General features: G+C 40.2%; 1 protein-coding gene across 9 annotated transcripts in view; it reads left to right on the top strand.

Moving 5' to 3' along the window:
- MTR (5-methyltetrahydrofolate-homocysteine methyltransferase) overlaps window positions 1–18,450 on the top strand; it is a 141,141-nt gene that overhangs the window by 66,855 nt on the left and 55,836 nt on the right. For all 9 annotated transcript variants that reach the window (XR_007515227.1, XR_007515228.1, XM_049867946.1 and 6 more), the window contains 3 exons: window positions 3,294–3,479; window positions 16,618–16,797; window positions 18,047–18,163. Coding sequence is in view for 7 of the 9 variants with exons in the window: in XM_049867946.1 (XP_049723903.1) it covers window positions 3,294–3,479; window positions 16,618–16,797; window positions 18,047–18,163 (483 nt within the window). In the remaining 2 variants the exon portion in view is untranslated. The remainder of the gene's footprint in view (window positions 1–3,293; window positions 3,480–16,617; window positions 16,798–18,046; window positions 18,164–18,450) is intronic.

Below are 18,450 nucleotides of genomic sequence, written 5' to 3'. Positions count from 1 at the left end.
CTTAGCTGTTTCCAGGGCTTCTATGATTGGTCACAAGAATTGATTGAGCATCCTCTGATGTCTGGGGAGCCTAACAGTCCACTTTTTACATCTCTGGAGGATATACTTACCTGTTCATACCAAATCATATTCAGAGGAACTCAAGTTAATTCTTCCTTATTGCAGGGCAAGAAACTTTCTTAGGCTTATCAGTTAAGGCAAAAATACAAAACAAAATGTAATCAAGTTATTATGTCAACTTTTACATTTGTTCTTTAAAAAATGAATGTTTAGTAAGCAGCCATCTAAGGTAGTCTACTGGCCCTGGCCCACCTGGAGCAAGGGATAATGAAGAAAATCAAAGACACTAGGGAAAGATTAGTCCAAAGGACTAATGGACCACAATTACCACAGCCTTCACCATACTGAGTCCAGCACAACTAGATGGTGCCTGGCTACCACTACCGACTGCTCTGACAGGAATCTCAGTAGAGGGTCCTGGACAGAGCTGGAGAAAAATGTAGAACAAAATTCTAACTCACAAAAAAAGACCAAACTTACTGGTCTGACAGAGACTGGAGAAACTCCAAGAGTATGACCACCAGACACCCTTTTAACTCAGTACTGTAGTCACTCCTGAGGTTCAGTCTTCAGCCAAAGTTTAGACAGGCCTGTAAAACAAACAGTAATACATAGTTTAACCTTGTATATGAGACTAAATGGGCACACTAGCCCAGGAGCAAGGATGAGAAGGCAGGAAGGGACAATAAAGCTGGATGAATGGAAATGGGGAGCCCACGGTCGAGAAGGGGAGGGTGTTGAGACATCATGGGGTTGGTAACCACTGTCACAAAACAATATGTGTATTAATTGTTTAATGAGAAACTAATTTGCTCTGTAAAGCTTCACCTAAAGCGCGCACGCGTGCACACACACACAAATCTAAAAAAAAAAAAAAAAGTTGAATGTTTATTTTAGCATTATTCCTTTCTAAATTTTTAGGCGAGTTCTAAAATTTTTAAAAATCTCACTACGTTTCTCTGCTGTTTAATGTGTGATGAGAAGTTATTTTTGAAAATTTTTCTTTTTTTTTTTTAAAGACATTTGTGAGTGCTTTAAGAGTTGCATTTTTCGGGTAAAACTGTGAGTCGCTTCAGTTAGAAGTCTCATGGTAAGCGTGAGAAGCACCGAGTTATAGTAAACCATTCTTCATTCCTGTCTTAAAGCATGTTACTAAAAAGTCTCATTTTCTTCTTTGCAAGTAAGTATTTTGAGAAGTTAAGTTGCAAAGAAGTGACTTGTTCAAGGTCATTTGCAATCAAGTGGAGCCAGTTGTTTATTTCAGCCGAATTAGTGGAAAGAGGGCTGCCTGGGAAATGGAAAACTTGGGTTATTGTCCCAGGCGAGTCAGTTAACGATTGCCCCTCAGTTTCCTTCCTCATCTCTAAAATGGGAATAATCGTGGCTGCTTTGCCTGATTTGTGAATTGTAAAGATGAATGAGTAATTGTATATGAAAGTACACTGTGAAGGACCCTATATGATTTAAGACACTGTTACTTAGTACTCTGCTTGCTAAAATACGTGTTTCTTTCTTATCCTTCCTGGTTTTTCCCTACCACCAAAATTTAGTAGGAGGCCAAATTTTGACCAACTGGGTTAGAGCATCCATATGTGTGCTCTCAGCAGTAGGGTTGGAACACCAAATTGTTAGCAACCTCTTTAAAGCGTTGGCTTGCTGTTGTCACTGCATTTGACCCTGCTCTTAGCAAACCTCTGATTACTAGCATGATAAGAAAAACCAAAAAAAAACAATAGATTTCTTGTTCTTTTCTTTGCTATCCTTTAGAGGAGTGGCTGAAGGCCTAAGAAATTGGAAGCTCAAGGAGGACCTGACTGCACGTTCTTCAGCCATCAGTTGAAATGCTTCTTGCCCTGGGAAGCTTTCCCTGAACTCTCCCTTCCTACCCCCTGCTTCCACATAGTGATTTTGTTGTTAAACAAAAACCCAGTGCCTTGGAGTCCATTCAGACTCATAGTGACCCTGTAGAACAGAGTAGAACTGCCTCATAGAGTTTCCAAGGAGCGCCTGGTGGATTCGAACTGCTGACCCTTTGGTTAGCAGCTGTAGCACTTAACCACTACGCCACCAGGGTTTCCGGTTTTGTTGTTCGCTGCCGTCAAGTCACCCTGACTCCTGGCAACTCACAGAAACCCTGTGCAGTCCTGTGCCATCCCCTTGATAAGTTGTAGATTGGACTGTTGTGATCCATAGGTTGATTTTCAGAAATAGATTGCCATGCCTTTCTTCCTAGTCCATCTTGGTCTGGAAGTTCCACTAAAACCTGTTCAGCACTGTAGCAACATGCTATCTCCCATTGGTGGCTGTGCTTGAGGTGCAGTAGCTGGCTGGCGTCCCTGAAATACGCTTCCATGGCAGTTTGTGCCTCTGTTGTTGTGCTCTAGCACTTACCATGCTTTACGTCATTACTTGTTTAATCATTTATAAGCTCAGTGAAGCCAAGCACCTGTTTGCCTACCATTGTCCCCAGTATCTGACATGGGTCCTAAAACATGGTAGGCACTTATTTATTGAATGACTCAATTAAATAATGGAGGCTAGATCAGCTGGCTATTTCGTTTCTCTACATCGTTCTAATGCTTCATTTAAGCCCTGACTTTCACCTTTCCTGGAACAGAGGCTTGAATGGAGAGGATTCAAAAGGAACCTTTTCTCATCTGCACAGTTCAATTTTGTTCTTTATTTTATTATGGGCATTTGTTGAATATTGAGCTACTTTTCCTTTCTAATGTTAAAACTCATATATATATATATTTTATTCAAGAACATGATTTTCTAAAGGGAAGACTGAATTTGAATGACTTGACTGGAAGGCTTTTCCCAGAGGGCATGAGGCCAAACATTAATCTCAGAGTCAGATCAGGGATACCTGAATTCTGCTTAAGGTGTTTGCCTCAGGGCTTAGGCAGCTGCAAAGGGTAAACTGGTGGTGAAGCCAGTGAACTGTCCTGGTTGATTCTGTTCTGATATTTAGCTATGATCTCTGAGCTATGAATTCCCAGCCCTTGCGTGGGGTCTCTAGTAAGAGGGAAATTACTCCAAGTATTTTGGACTCCTGGCAGTTTTTGTCTTTAAGAACAAGTGTGCTTAAGCCCTATCTCTGTCACACTACTCCTATTTGTTTATTGTTTCCTAAAGAAGAAAAGAAGAAATAGAGACTATTTAGGAGCCCTTGGGAGGGCATTCATGGTGACTATGGCCTTCCCGTGACTTTCTGGCGCTTCTGATCGTAGGTGCCCCTGTGCATCGACTCTTCCAATTTTGCTGTGATCGAGGCCGGGTTAAAGTGCTGTCAAGGCAAGTGCATTGTCAACAGCATTAGTCTGAAGGAAGGGGAGGACGACTTCTTGGAAAAGGCCAGCAAGATTAAGAAGTTCGGAGCTGCTGTGGTGGTCATGGCTTTTGATGAAGAAGGCCAGGTGAGTGATGTTATGTGCTTTTCTGTTTGGCGTAGCTCTGCTGTGCTAGCGTGGGGTAGAGCGCTGGAGAAGGTACGGTAAAGTCCTTACAGCAGCGGTGGTTGTTGGTAGTTGCCGTGGAGCCACTTGTAACTCAGAGCAACCCTGCGTACAACGGAGTGAAACACTGCCCGGTCCTGCGCCATCTTCACAGTCGGCGTCATACTTGAGCCCATTGTTGCAGCTACTGTGTCAGTCCATCTCGTCGAGGGTCGTCCTCTTTTTAGCTGACTGTCTACCAAGCGTGATGACTTTCTGCAGGGACCGGTCTCTCCTGATAACATGTCCAAAGGTGCAATTATTCAATAAATGTTATTGGAATAACTGGCTATCCATTGGAAGAAAATGCACTTAGACCTCATCTCTCACCATATGCTACAGGCTATATCAATCAAAGATTTGAAAAAAAAATTCTTTTTTTTTTAATTCTAAAAATATATCAGAAAATATTCATCTAAACTTGGGGTATGTAAGATCTTGCTCGTCTAGAAAGCAGAAGGAAAATGGATAGAACTGTTGACATGAAAATGCGAAACTGCATGGAAGTCATAGTTCTATGAGTAAGTGCAATGGATTAATATCCCTAATAGACAAAGGATTTCTGTGAATCAGAGAGCAAAATACCCTAGCCAACCCAACAGGTGAATGGGCAAAGGAAATGAATAAACAATTTATAGAAAAAGAAATACAAATAGCCAGTAAACTTATGAGAAGATGCTAAATTTCATAAAGATTAAAGCAAAATAAAGCAATAATGAGGTGTTAGTTTCCTTTATCAAAAAGGAAATAAAATTTAAAAGGTTGGTAAGTAGAAACTGTCGTAATCTCTGCTGTCAGATCAGGGAACAGCCCGTATGAAGTGTCAGAGATAATGATAGTTCAACCGGAGATGGGTATATGGTGATCACTGTACTGTTACATTTTATGCCTCCCATAACTTTAAAAAATATTTTTGAGTCTATTCAATATTTAATTGAAAACAATTTAAAAAGTTCATGCCCTGTGATTTGCCCCTCTTGGGAATCTTGTAATAGGTTGCGTACGAAGGGTATGTGTTCACGTTCATTAGAGCATTGTTTGTGGGAGCAAAAAGCTGAAAACACTCTGAATGTCCGTTAATAGGGGAGTGTTTAAATCTTGGTACATCGGTAAGAATGAGGTGATAGAAGCATGCATTTAATATGTTGAAAAGTGAAAAAAAAAAAGTGACATGATTCCAATTTTATTTAATAGAAAGTGTTTCTGTGGATATATATGTGCTTTAGAAGCAGATAAAAAAATTGGTAGTTGTTGAGTAGGAAGCAGGAATGGACGGTCTCAGATGGGAACATATTGACTTTTTATTTATATAATTAAGAAGTGATGAAATTAGTGTACTTTTCATTTTCTCTGCCTTTTTTAATATTTATTATAAAATCATTTTAACAAAGACTTTATTATTTTTGTAAAAAAGATGGGTTTTTATTTTCAATGTGAAAGTCACGGGCCATCCTCGGGTAAGAGCAGAAAAGATCTCAGCAGATGGAAATTTTGTATAAAATGAGATTATGTTGCTGCTCTGTAATTCTTTCTTCCCTACTAGACAGAATGTTGGCATCTTTCCACTTTAGAAAATCTAGATTATAACCCCATCTTTTATGATTGTGTAGTATTCTAGCATATGTATGTTTTACTTCGCCTGTTAACCAGTTTTGATTGTTTCTTATTTTTTAGTAATGTAAACAATGTTCAGTGAATATCCTAGTACTACATTTTTTACCGCTTGCACAATGATTTTCTTAGTCAATTCCTAGAAGAGGGATTGCTAGGTCAAAGGGCGTGCGTGTTTAAAATTTTGATACACATTGTTAAGTTTCCCTTCTGAAAAGTTGTATCGAGTCTCACTTCATTGCTAGTTTTTATTTTTATCAAAGGTGTATATGCAGATCACCACCAACTGCTTGCTGTTCAGTGATTACAACTCTTGGCGACCCCATGTGTTTCAGAGTAGAGCTTCATATAGGGCTTTCAGTGGCTGTGATCTTTCAGAAGGCCTCTGGGTGGACTTGAACCACCAACATTTTAATCAGTAGCCACGTGCTTAACTGCACCATCCACTCGACGGCACTGGGTTTTTTTTTTTTTTTAGGGACTTCTGTATATGCAGATAGTTAGAGACCAATACCTACTTCTGTAAACTTCAGAAATTCCCAGCTCCCCTTGCCTTTCCCAGATCCCCAAAGGCAACTGCTTTCAACTTTTTTAGCTGACTCTTTTAGCATTTACCTCCTTACTTTCAAATTCCAGTTTTACTTTATATTTATTGACTTCCTACAGTGGTAAAGGATTTTGCATTTTTACCATTCCCCACACCCACCCACGCATCTTTACTTTTATCTCCCATTCTCCCACTCTAGTTAATTTTAGTTATAACTATTTTCAGTGTTCATATTATTAATCACTATAAAAGTTGAACCATGATTACTTTCCTTCACCTTATTTGTTTTTCAAGTTAATAATTATCTTTTTGTTTGCTTTGTTTTCTATATTTCACCCCAAACTATCCTCTAATTGTATAAATCTCTAATATGCAATGTATCCGAACACATTAAGTAGACTGCATTTTAATTTCTTGAAGAATTTTCTCTCCAATTCTTCTGACCTGCTCTAAGCTGGAAGGGTTGCTCAGTTGGCTGACTGCACAGCTGTCTTCATGAGTTGTCCCTCCACTATCAACGCTGGGGCTTCCTTTCTTGGGTGCTTAGGTCTCATAGTGTCCTTATTCTTGTTTTAATCCTCATTTGGTAGAGTACATCCTCTGGTAGAGTCTTGTGAAAGAACACAGGGCAGGTAAATATTTTTGAAGCCTTGCCTGTCTGAGAATGGCTTTATTTTACTTTTCACTACATTGATAATTGCCTGGGTGTAGGTTTACAAGTTTGAAATTACTTTCTCAGTGTTTTGAAAGCTTTGCTCCATAGTCTTCTGGCCGACTGTTGTTAAGAAGTCCAGTGTTATTCCAACCCCTGATTCTTTTTGTGAAATCTATTTATTTTTCCATTCTCTGGATACTCTTTGGATTTCTAATATTCACAGTGCTCTGAAATCTCTGATGATGAGCCTTGGTGTTTTCATCTATTGTGTTGGCCACTCCAAGGCCTTTTTAGTCTGGAAACTCATGGCTTTTAGTTGTACAAATTTTCCTTGAACTGTTTTATTCTCTCTTTTGGCACTCCTATTTTTCAGATACTGGACATTTTGGACAGGTTGCCTAACTTTTTTGTCTTTTCTCTCCTATTTTCCAATTTGGCATTTTTTTCTGCTTTGTGGGAGATTTGTACATCTACATTTATCCTTCAAACTCTCTATTGTGGCTTCTCCCCCTTACCCCCACCCCGTCCCCCAGAAATTCTGTCTTGTTATCTAAATGTTCCTTTAGAATATATATAGCAATCTGTTACTGTTTAGTGCATGCAAATATCTGCTCCAATTTCTTCAAATATATACTGAGCACCTATTACTCATATACCAGACCGTGTTCTAAGCTTTGAGGTGATTGCATGGAATAAAACAAAATCCTTATCCTTGTGTGATTTATATTAGGAAAGCAAGGTGGGATAATATATATTATGTTAGATGATGTTGAGTGCAGTGGAGGGAAATGAAGAAGGAGGGTAAGGCGATTAGGGAGAACCAAGGTGTAGGGCCTGGGGTATTCTATTTTATATAGGATGGTTGGGGAATGCCTCATGGATAAGGTGACATTTTAGCAGATACCTGAAGGAGCTAAGGAAATGTGGGGAAAGAATGTTTTGTATAGAGCGAACCTTGAGGTAGATACATGCTTGTCATGTTTGAGAAACAACAGGGGGTCCAGTGTAGCTGGAGCACAGGGGAGAGGAAGAGATTGGGAGGACAAGAGGTTAGAAAAGTAGCAGGCCAAGCCAGGTAGGGCCTTGCAAACCCTTAAGACTTTGGCTTTTATTCTGAGTGAGCTAGAAAACCACTGAAGAGTTTTGAACAGAAGAGCAGACGTGATCCACCTTATGTTTTAAAATCACTCTGGTTCTTTGTGGAGAATGGTCTGTAGGTGCTAAGCAGAACTTAATTTAGGAGAGATGATGTTTTCTAGGATCAAGGTGGAAACAACGGAGGATGTGAAAAGTCATCTGTTTCCACATATATTTTAAAGGTAGAACCACATTGGGTGTGAGTTGTAAGAGAAAGAAGAGTCAAGGATAATTTCAGGGCTTTTTGGCCCAAGCAGTTGAAAGGATGGATTATTGAGATTGGGAAGACTAAGAAGAGCAGGTTTGGGATAGCGAAGGAGGTGTGCTGAGATCAGAAGTTTGGGTTTGGACATCTTATGTTTGTGGTGTCTATTGGAAATCCAAAATGTTGAGTGTGCAGTTGCCTAGATGGATGTGTCTGGATTTCAGGTGCAAGATCCAGCTTGAAGATAGAAATTTGTGAATTACCGATGCATAGATGACATTTAAAGCAGTGAGACTGGCTGAGCTCATCGAAGGAATGACTGTAGAGACAAAGAGATCCTAGAACTGAGCGAGTGTTGGAGACTGATTGTTTAGTGGTTGGGAGAAGAGAAGATACCAGCAGAATTAGGCAGGACCGGCCAGTTTGGAGGAGAAGAGAGGGCATCCTAGACCTAGATGGGCTAGCAAATTTATCTTAGATGGCCGATTGCAAGCTTTTAAGACCCCAGATGCTACTCACCAAAGTCAAATATAGAACATTTCTTTATGAACTGTGTTATGCCAGTTGACCTAGATGTCCCCAACAACCATGGTCCCCAGCCCTCAGCCCAGTAATTCGGTCCCTCTGAGGGTTTGGATGTGTCTCCAGAGTTTCCATGACTTTGCCATGGTCACATTATGCTGACTTCCTCTATAATGTGTACTTAGCTTTTTTGAGGAGTTTTGTTTTATAAGGTAGCGGAGAGCTATGGTAGAAACCAGAGAGGCCTATGAGGTTAGGAAAGGGCATGAGTGTGTGACATCATAGCATGTTTTGCAAGCGGAGGGGAATGGTCTGGTAGAAAGAGAGGGAGAAATTGATGCAGGAGAGGAAGGAAGCAGTTGTTAGATATATGACCTTGTGTAGTCGAGAGGGGTGCAATCAGGGTAGACATGGAGACGAGTGGTTGTAGATGGGAGCGTGGGCAGATACGTAGGCATGTTGATGGATGTGCCGGTAGGCGTCTGTGGATGTTCTCTTCTGATAGCTTCAGATTTTCTCAGTCAAGTAGGAAGCAAGGTCAGCTCTGAGAGTAAGAATAGAATGTTTTGTGCTCTGCATATCTGTGATGCATAACCAGTAATACAAAGCAGAAACACTTGGACTGGGAAGGGATGGGTGTCACTGTCAGAATTTAAAAAAACAAACAAACAGATAGATATCTGGACTCTATGCCTTGAGCTTCTGATTCATCTGGTCTGGGGTGTGACCTGGTATCAGTATTTTATCAAGTCGTAGAGGTGATTCTCACATGTACTCTGGCTGAAAACCACTAGCAGAATGTATCTCGTTTAGTCCTTATAGAAGCCACCCAGGGTAGCTGCCGTCCTCATGTTTCCATTAACCAAGATCAGGTGGTTAGGACATGGTGGAACCAAGTTTTGACCCTGGTTTGCCCAGTTTCAAGGCTGATATCACTTTCTAAATCCTACGTTGTCACCGCATTTGTTACGACTGCACCGTGCTCCATCTTGTCCAAGAAGTTTAGATTTGAATGTGCCCACAAATAAAAGGCAAATTAGGGAAAAATTGAAACTTGCTAGCAATAAAAGAAATGAATATTAGAGCAACATTAAGGTAACGTTTTATCCGTATTAAACTGGCAAAAGTAAACTTAAAAATGATCAAGGGCTCTGTTGGTACAGCAGTGGTAAAACAGAAAGCCTCCTTCACTGCAGATTGTGGTATAAACTGGTATAGTTCTTTTGAAAGACAATACAAAAGCTGTCGAGGCATGAAAAGTTTATACCCTTGAACTAATAACCTCATTTTTGGGAAATTATCCCAACAAAATAATTCAACAGTATAAGGATAATATATATACAAAGATTTTACACCAGCATTATTGAAAATACAACCATCTAAAGGCCCAACTGAAGGGAAATTGATAACTTAGGTTGCATCATTGTATTGGGCTATTATCCAGAGTATTTCAATATTAGTTACAAAGACTGTGGCACAGCATGACAGTGCTTACAAAATAAAAATACAAAAGCCGAAATTATATAGACACTGTATATACGATGGTAAAAACATTTGGTAACGAGTGGAGGAAAATGCCATAAAGGAAAATAAGTGTTAGAGTGAGGTGATGGAATTAAAGATGTCTTTAAAAAAATTTTTTTGTAATTAAAAATAATTTTTAATGTGATTATAAAAGTAATCTATGCTATTTGTAGAATTGAGGGTATTAAAAATTATAAAGAGCAAAGCAAAAAATTCATACGATTGCAAAGTTCAGAAACCAGTAAAACTGATATGTTGGCATACAGGCATGTCTTCTATCAACTGAGTTATCATAATGTTACTGGGTGTAACAATCAGTTAAGAACCAGGATTTGCTTTATTGGGTGAAACCGTTGCTTATGAGGAAAAAGCAACTCCCTTAAGTAGAAACCACTGTTGGAACTAAACAAAGCAGAGGATCTCACAGCTGCTTTGTGTCACTGTCTGCTGCTGTCTTTGGGCCTGTGGTTTATGTTTTTGATCCATGTTGCAAATGGAACCGCAAGGTCAAAGCCAAATATGACAGACAGCCTGACCCTGAGACTTCTGGATGCAAGGCAGACAAGGAAGCATTCTGTGTTTTTTGCTGTTGTTGGCAGTTTTGATTGAAAGTTATCTTTAATGCTAAACAAAATATAGAATGTCTTTATTATTGAAATGGCTATAGAAAAAATAACTTTATCAACACTTATTCCCTAGATTTAATTCTCCTTTTCTAATTTAAATGATTATTTTTATATGATAATTTTTAATAATGTGAGGCATCTTAGAAATAATTATCACATAATAGCAGAAAACTCTACTTTTTTGTTTGTACATATGTATAAACTATATATAAAGTAATCAATAGCACATAAATGCATCCATTTATCACGAGCATTTCCCTGTGTTAAAAATTATTTGAAAATAATTTTCTAATTCATGGAGAAATAAAGCCCCACTGGGATATTGATTAAGATTTAATTGATCTTGGCAATATTCAGTTTTGCCATTCAGGAACGTAGTATGTCTTTACAGTTACTTGTTCAATCAAGTTTTGTAGTTTTCCTTAAACAGGAAATCTCAGTATTCCTAGGTGCTGGTTTGTTGTTGTCGTTGTGATTGGCTTATTTTTTCTTTCATATATAGTTTCCTTTCCGTAGTGATTTTTTACACTTTTATTTCATAACCAGCCTCTTTATTGAACTTAGATAAATTGACGCTGTTTTTCTTGGGTTTTCTAGTAGGGTATGCAGTGTAGTATTGCGAATAGTTCTAGGATACTGAAGTCAACAGTTTTTAGTTTTCTCTTGCCTTTTACCTTGTAGAAGGTACTTGACCCTCGCCCAAGGGCTGAGTCTCATATTTCCTCCTCTGACCCTCTGTGACCTTTGCTAAAATCTGACACTGAGTTCTGCATTTCAGGGGCCTTTTTTTTAGTGACTGTCCATAGGCCACCACTTCCTGGCTAAGAGTGCATGATTGAATAGTTCTCTTCTTCGGCCTTTCTTCTTAAGATGAATTATGTTTTAAATTATTTGCTTATAAGTAAGAGACATGCCCAGATTGCCTTCAGAGCTGGGGGTTTGTGGCAGGGATATGAGCAGTATAAGGTAGCCAAGCCCATTCCTGGTTCCAACACTTCAAAGTCCGGGATGCTCAGTGTTCCAGCTGCCTTGCATGTACCTGGCATTCTTTGTTGTGAAAGAGAAGATTTGAGTGGATTCATTTGCTCTCTGTTAGGATATGGCGTTGCTTCACCCAGGCCTTAATATTTAGCACTGCAGGGTGGGATCTTCCAACAAACAGCACCTGTCCGTAGTTTCTGGAGAGAAGACATGAGCAAGCATGATGATGAGCGTGTGAATGAGTCTGGATTCTGTTTTCCTCATCAGCTGCATCACCGGTGGTTATTCTAGACCAGTGGTTCTGAAAGGGCAGGGGGCAGGGGGCAGGGGGCAGGGGCAGGGGCAGGGGGCAGGGGGAGCAGTCTCTGGAGAGAGTTTTTATTGTCACAACTTGGGGGAGGATGCTACTGACATCTAGTGGCAGGGATGCTGCCGGACATTCCACAAATACGCAGTACAGCCCCCTTCCTCCCCCAGCAGAGAACTGTCTAGTCCAAAATGTGAATTGTGCCAAGGTTGTGAAACCCTGTTATAAACCCAGGGCAGCTTCTTTACCTGCAACTCGTTCTTCTCTCTGATGCTGGTAGACCTATGGAGAAAGGACAAATACAGTTTTCATGTTTTAGCCTCTTTACTGTGCCAAGTATTGTGTTTTGGGCACTGAGCAAGGGGTCAGCTCCTTGCAGCATTCAACTCCTTTCAGAGGTTTTGGTGAAAGCAGAAAAAAGACTTGAACTCAGGAAAAAACTAAGACAATGAGATTTTAAAAAGATATGAAACGCAGGAGTAGAGTTCATTTCAGGGGCTAGATTATTAAAAGAAAGGCAAAGGTGGAGCACAGGTTGTGGGTCTGACCTATATATTTTTGGGTATTGTTTAAAGTAAGTCCCCAGTCAGTAGGTCACAGTCTTTTTGTTATTTCTATGAACTGTCTCTTTCTACCATGTCCGTTCTGATACCTTCCTCGGAGGGACTGACGCAGACCCATCCTCTGCTGTATCCAGGGATTGATACCAACTATCAGTATGAAAGGGAAACCCCAGTGGTGCAGTGGTTAAGTGCTACAGCTGCTAACCAAAAGGTCGGCAGTTCGGATGCACAAGGTGCTCCTTGGAAACTCTGTGGGGCAGTTCTACTCTGTCCTATAGGGTTGCTGAGTCGGAATCAGTCAATGGCAGTGGGTATCACTGCCCCCCTCCCCCGCCCACGCAGAATCTGCGTCCTATCCCAGATGGTGTCATTTGAAATAATCCTGCCTTCTTTAAAAGTTCACAAATGTTCAATGGTGGGACCTACAGTTTCAAGATCTCAGCTAAGACCCTTTTTTTCCCTCACCAGCGTTAACTATATATATATAAAAAAAAACTATATAAAAACATTTTTTTTATATAAAAAAACAAACAAACTATATAGAGTACCTTAATATTGCCTCTATGATGCCTGAAATCCTATCCAGTTTCTCCTTGACCCCTGGGTTCCTAGCATGCAAAGTCTGACTTGAGTATGAACTTTGCCTAGGGGCACGTTATTTTAAACAGGAAGCTTCCCAATGCGGCCTTGCATTTCCAACAACCTTGCCTAATGTTTCCCATTCTTCCAATGTGGGCAGGATTCCACAGCTGTCTTCTGATATAATTAAGCCCCCATTCCGTTCTTTTGCTTGAAGCTAGATTCTGGATCTGTGAAATCGAAGGCATGATTGAGGCTTCCTGGCATGTTTATCTCACAGCCCCAGCTGAGAAACAAGACAAAGCGAACCTTGGAGAATCTAACATGACATGACTTGCTCCTAGCATAGGCCTGTACCCTGAAGCACTGTTCATCCCAAGAGTCATTTGTTTACTCAACAAATAGGAGCTGAGTGTCCATGTGACAGGTGCTATACTAGGTGCTAAGAGGGCAGTTTTGACAAGGACCTTGTCCTTATGTAGCTTATATTTTATATTCTGTCCTGGCCTTAGACATGAATTTTGTCCTGTGATGACAGTGTTGCCTTCTGATCTGCAGCTGTACCCCAAATCCCACCCCTCTGTACATGATGAACTCATCTCAGTCCACCAAACTATGTCAAATACCATTCATGGCTCCGAGGGGAGAGATGACCAGGACCTGGAATTCTGGGTCTAACAACCAAACTAGGTACCAAGAATACAAATAGCACTGGTAGCTGGATTCCTATGCCTTCTCTCTTAGTGAGTTTAGCTAGACCATGAACCTAAAGTCTAGAGCTCTATTTGCCCTCCTGGTTAAGGGTAAATAAAAGTGCAAGGCTAACAGCAGCTCTGGGTGACCTGCACTTGACCACTTGACCACTTCTGGGCCTACATCTTAACCTTATCACAACAAAGAAGAGAAGATAAAAGTTGCCACTTTCCTTAAACCTGGAGTAGAGGTGCTATAAAGCCCCCTGCATGTCTTTCTTTCCCAAGGCCCCTTCGCTTGCTAAGTCGTGGGGCAGTTCCCAAGTAGGAGGTGACATGTAACACCACTAGCTGCAGTAAGCAGGGAGACCTTATTTATGGTCCCCACTCAGCGATTTAAGAGACCAACGAGAACAGCTGAAAAAGAATACAAAGGTAGGTAAGTGATCAAAAAGAATAGGTTCTTTTTTTAATTCCTCTACTACTCCTTTCACTCTGGAAGATGGTGGCCTTACTCAATATCCTTGAGCTATGTCACAGTGTTCCTACCCTCTCCTTTCCCAGGTTGCCTCGAGAGCTGTGTTTAGAGGTCATGGTGTATGTGACCAGGAACTGGCTCTTTAACAAGCTGAGTGTTTACATCCAGGTGAGAGTATCCTCCCTCAAAGTAGTCAGCTTGGAAAGCTGCAACACATATTTCCGTGGTATGGGCCATTTTTCAAGAACATTTGTCACATGCATTTAGAATTGCCCATCAAAATTGTATGTGAGTTATTTTTTTGTAATCACTCTAGTAAAGTAGATAGCAAATATTCACTTTTTCAGAGTATATTTTTCATAAAGCCAGAAACCATTCAGAATGTAATTTGATGAATCAATTGTGTTTTCAGGTTGTAAATTTGACCTGAAGGTGGTTTCTAAGACAAAGTTCAGAAATTCCTTGAGTAACGGCAGTATTCATTCATTCAGTCAGTCAGTCAACACATAATATTGAGTCCCTACTCTGTGACAGGCACTATTCTAGGCACAGGGGAAGCAGCAAGACTGACATTCTAGCTGAGGAAGAGAAGTTGAGAAATTAATACAGGCAGTCCCTGGATTACAACTCAGTTCTGTTCCTAAATCTGCTGTTAAGTTGAATTTGTATGTAAGTCAAAGCAGTTAGGTATGATTCGTATCTAATGTCAGTTAGTCAAATGTTTGTCTTAGTGTATAGTGTACCTTTCTATGCATAAAAGAATTAAAGAAATACCCCCAGATACACTAAAACATCTTTATAATAATAATAATAATTTGATGTGCATTGCAAAGTAGCACCCATTTGTTATTAGGAACCTTTGTATGTACCTCAAATTTTTAGTAGTCTTTATGGGGGTTGACTTGTAACTAAGGGTTGTACGTAAGTCGGATGTTCATAACCTGGGGACTGCCTGTAAATAATGAAGCAAATAATAAAAAACCAAACAAGTTGCCAACTTAATATAATTTCAGGAAACGAGAGATGCTGTGAAGGAGAATAAAGCAGGGTAGGGAGGTAGAGAAGGGCAGAGGTGGGGCTGGCCCAGAGAAGGTGTGCAGAAGGCTTCCCTGAGAAAGTGACATTTGGGCAGAGACCTGAGGAATATGCAGGACAAAGCCACGTCATGGTGTATTCCAGGCAGTGGAAGCTGTAAGTGTAAAGGTTCTGAGGTAGGAGCAAGCTCAGTGGGTTTCAGGAATGTCAAGGGGGCCAGTGTGGGAGGAGTGGAGTAAGGGAGGGGGCGTAGATGATTAGAAATGAAATTGGAGATGGAGGCCCTTATTCTAAGGATGATGGGAAGGAACTGGCTGTTTTGAGCCCTGTTGGAGTAAGTGCTTTGCCTTCCAGGATCACTATTTGGAAGAGTAATACTACTTTGTATGTATGACTTAAGGTCATGCCTTTTTTTATTACTTGATTTCATTTTTAAGATTCATCTGTGTTTCTTATAGCTGTAGTTTGTTCATTTTTATTAACGTGTAATATTCTATCATAAAACTATTCCACAATTAGCCACTCTACTATTGATGAAGGGGCAGTGGTAGTTCGGTGGTAGAATTCTTGCCTTCCATATGGGAGACCTGGGTTCGATTTCTGGCCAATGCACCTCATGTGCACCACCACCCATCTGTCGGGGGAGGCTTGCATGTTGCTATGATGCTGAACAGGTTTCAGTGGCGCTTCCAGACTAAGACAGACTAGGAAGAAGGGCTTGACAATCTACACCTGAAAATCAGCCAGTGAAAACCCTGTGAATCGCAACAGCCCAGTCCACAACCAGTCTTGGGGATGGCCCAGGACTGGGGGGCATTTTGTTTTGTTGGGCATGGGGTTGCCATGAGTCAGGGGCTGACTTGGCGGCAGATGACAAAAGAGCAATAACAACTGTTGACGGACATTTGAGTTATTTTCAGTCTGTAGACGTTACGAACAATGCTGACGTGAACATTCTCACATGTGTAACTTGGGCGCATGTACATGAGTTTCTGTACAGCATATATGCAGAGGTGGAATTCTGAGAAGCCGTCTCCTCAAATGCTTGTAAAGTACAATTTGTACTTTAACTAACAGCAAATGAGAGTTCTTTGTTAACAAGCCAGTATTATGGTGGGTGGGGCTTGGAAATAAATACGTTTCCTTGTATCTACATAGGATATTATTGAGGAATATCCAAGAAGGCAGTGGCAGTTTTCTGGGGTGATATATCGGTAAGGATGCTGCAGGCAGGTCAAGAGAAGGAGGAACATTTATTTTTTTCATTCTGTCCTTTTTTAAAAGTGTTTGAATTTTTATCACATGCATGCATTTTTTTGAAGCCTGTTTATTAATAAACCATATCTGTGTGCATGTAAGATTGGATTTTTACAGAAACAGTGTAGCTGTTGTGGTGATGAAAACACAAAGGCATCTTTAAGCCAATTCCTCCTCTGAGATGACTTGGTAAATGTTTTGAGGCTGCTTGGCATTTGTATTTCTGTGAAATCCAGACACTGATACTGAAGACAGCCTCTGACGAGTGAAATGTGCCTCTGTTTTTATAGATAACACTTCATTTTTGTATTTCAAACAACATCTTTTGCTCCTTTCCCCAGGCAACAGAAACAGACACCAAAATCAGAGTGTGCACTCGAGCCTACCATCTACTTGTGAAAAAACTGGGCTTTAATCCATATGACATCATTTTTGACCCCAATATCCTCACCATTGGTACTGGCATGGAAGAACACAACTTGTATGCTGTTAATTTTATCCAGGCAACAAAAGTCATTAAAGTAAGTTTGGATATTTTCTGTCTTTTACCCAAGACACGGATTGAATTTATTTCACGGCTTCAGGAGTAATTGGAGCTAGCATATATATTCATGGGTGGGAAATGTTGACATTCTTGTTCTTAGGTAGTACGTTGTTTTTCTGAAATTTAGGGGCCTTAATTTTTTTTTTTTTATTACTTTATATAGCCCTGTTTTAAACTGTGGAATATAACATACATTCTGGAGAATACAAGAAACATAGAGTTTAATAAATAATTATGAAGCATATGGCAGCTTTCACTTAGGTCCCAGAAGGGCTAGTGCCCTCTCAATAGCTCTCCCTTTCTGGTTATACCCTCCTCCTGAACTTTATGAATTAGCCGTCATCCTGAGTTTTATGATCACTTTGTTGTTTTTCTTTATAATTTTACCACTTACATATGTATATCTAAACAATATATGTAGTTTAGTTTTGCCCGTTTTTGAACTTAATATAAATGGAATCATAAGAGCCTTTGATATCTTTTTTTTTTCTTACTCAGCCTCATTTTAAGATTAATCTCTGTTGCTTGTGGCTGTAGTTTGTGTGTTTTTATTAATGTATAATATTCTATCATATGACTATTCCATAATTCACCCATCTGCTGTTAGTGGATATTTATGTTAACTCCAGTTTAGGAACACTATGTGCAGTGCTCCTCTGAACATTCTCCTGATGTATCTTGGATAGACGTATGTGAGTTTCTCTACAGCATAGACTCAGAAGAGGAATTGTTGGGTCGTAGTAGTAGATAATGAGAAACTGTCTCCCCAAATGCATGAGCCACCTTGTATTTTAACCAGCAGTAAATTAGAGTACCTGTTCCACATGTGTGCTAATACTTGATGTTATCATAAGGTGTGCTAGGAGCGGCTTTATCTGTCTACCTGTCTGTATCTAGCTCGAGCTCTGTCATCTCTGCCTGTCATTTATCCAGCAAGTGTTTTGTGGAGCACTCATTATGTATTGGGCCCTGTCATGGTAGCTGTAGAGGTATACAGAGATAAATAGGATTTTGTATTTGCCCTTCGGGAGATTCAAGTGCAGTAAGAAAAACTATGAAGCTGTGCCTTGTGATGCCATCATGTGTCAAGTTTTGGTGTGTGTCTAGGATAAAAAAAACCTTTGAGTTACTATTGAACTTTATATGCTCTTTACTTTCTACTCTTATATATAAAACTGTTTTAAATAAAATAGAGGAATCTTTTCACATTTTTAAACTTCTGCCAGGAAACATTACCTGGAGCCAAAATAAGTGGAGGTCTTTCGAACTTGTCTTTCTCCTTTCGAGGAATGGAAGCCATTCGAGAAGCAATGCATGGAGTTTTCCTTTACCATGCAATCAAGGTATGGTAGAAGGCCTGTTTGTCCTGTTGAAACCAGCTTTGATTTAGGGCAAGAGCTGGCAAACTTTGACCTGCAGGTGAAATTTGTCCTGCAGCCAGTTTCTGTAAATAAAGTTTTATTGATGGTGCAGTGGTTAAAGCTCTCGGCTTCAAACCGGAAGGTCATTGGTTCAAACCCACCGGCCGCTCCATGGGAGAAAGGTATGGTAGTCTGCTTCCATAAAGATTACAGCCTAGGAAACCCTATGGGGCAGTTCTCCTTTGTCCTGTAGGGTTTCTATGAGTCAG

This window comes from Elephas maximus, chromosome 24 (genome assembly GCF_024166365.1).
Source record: "Elephas maximus indicus isolate mEleMax1 chromosome 24, mEleMax1 primary haplotype, whole genome shotgun sequence".
NCBI lineage: Eukaryota > Metazoa > Chordata > Mammalia > Proboscidea > Elephantidae > Elephas > Elephas maximus.
Note: the sequence above shows the minus strand (reverse complement) of the source record. Positions and strands in the feature narration are given on the sequence as shown.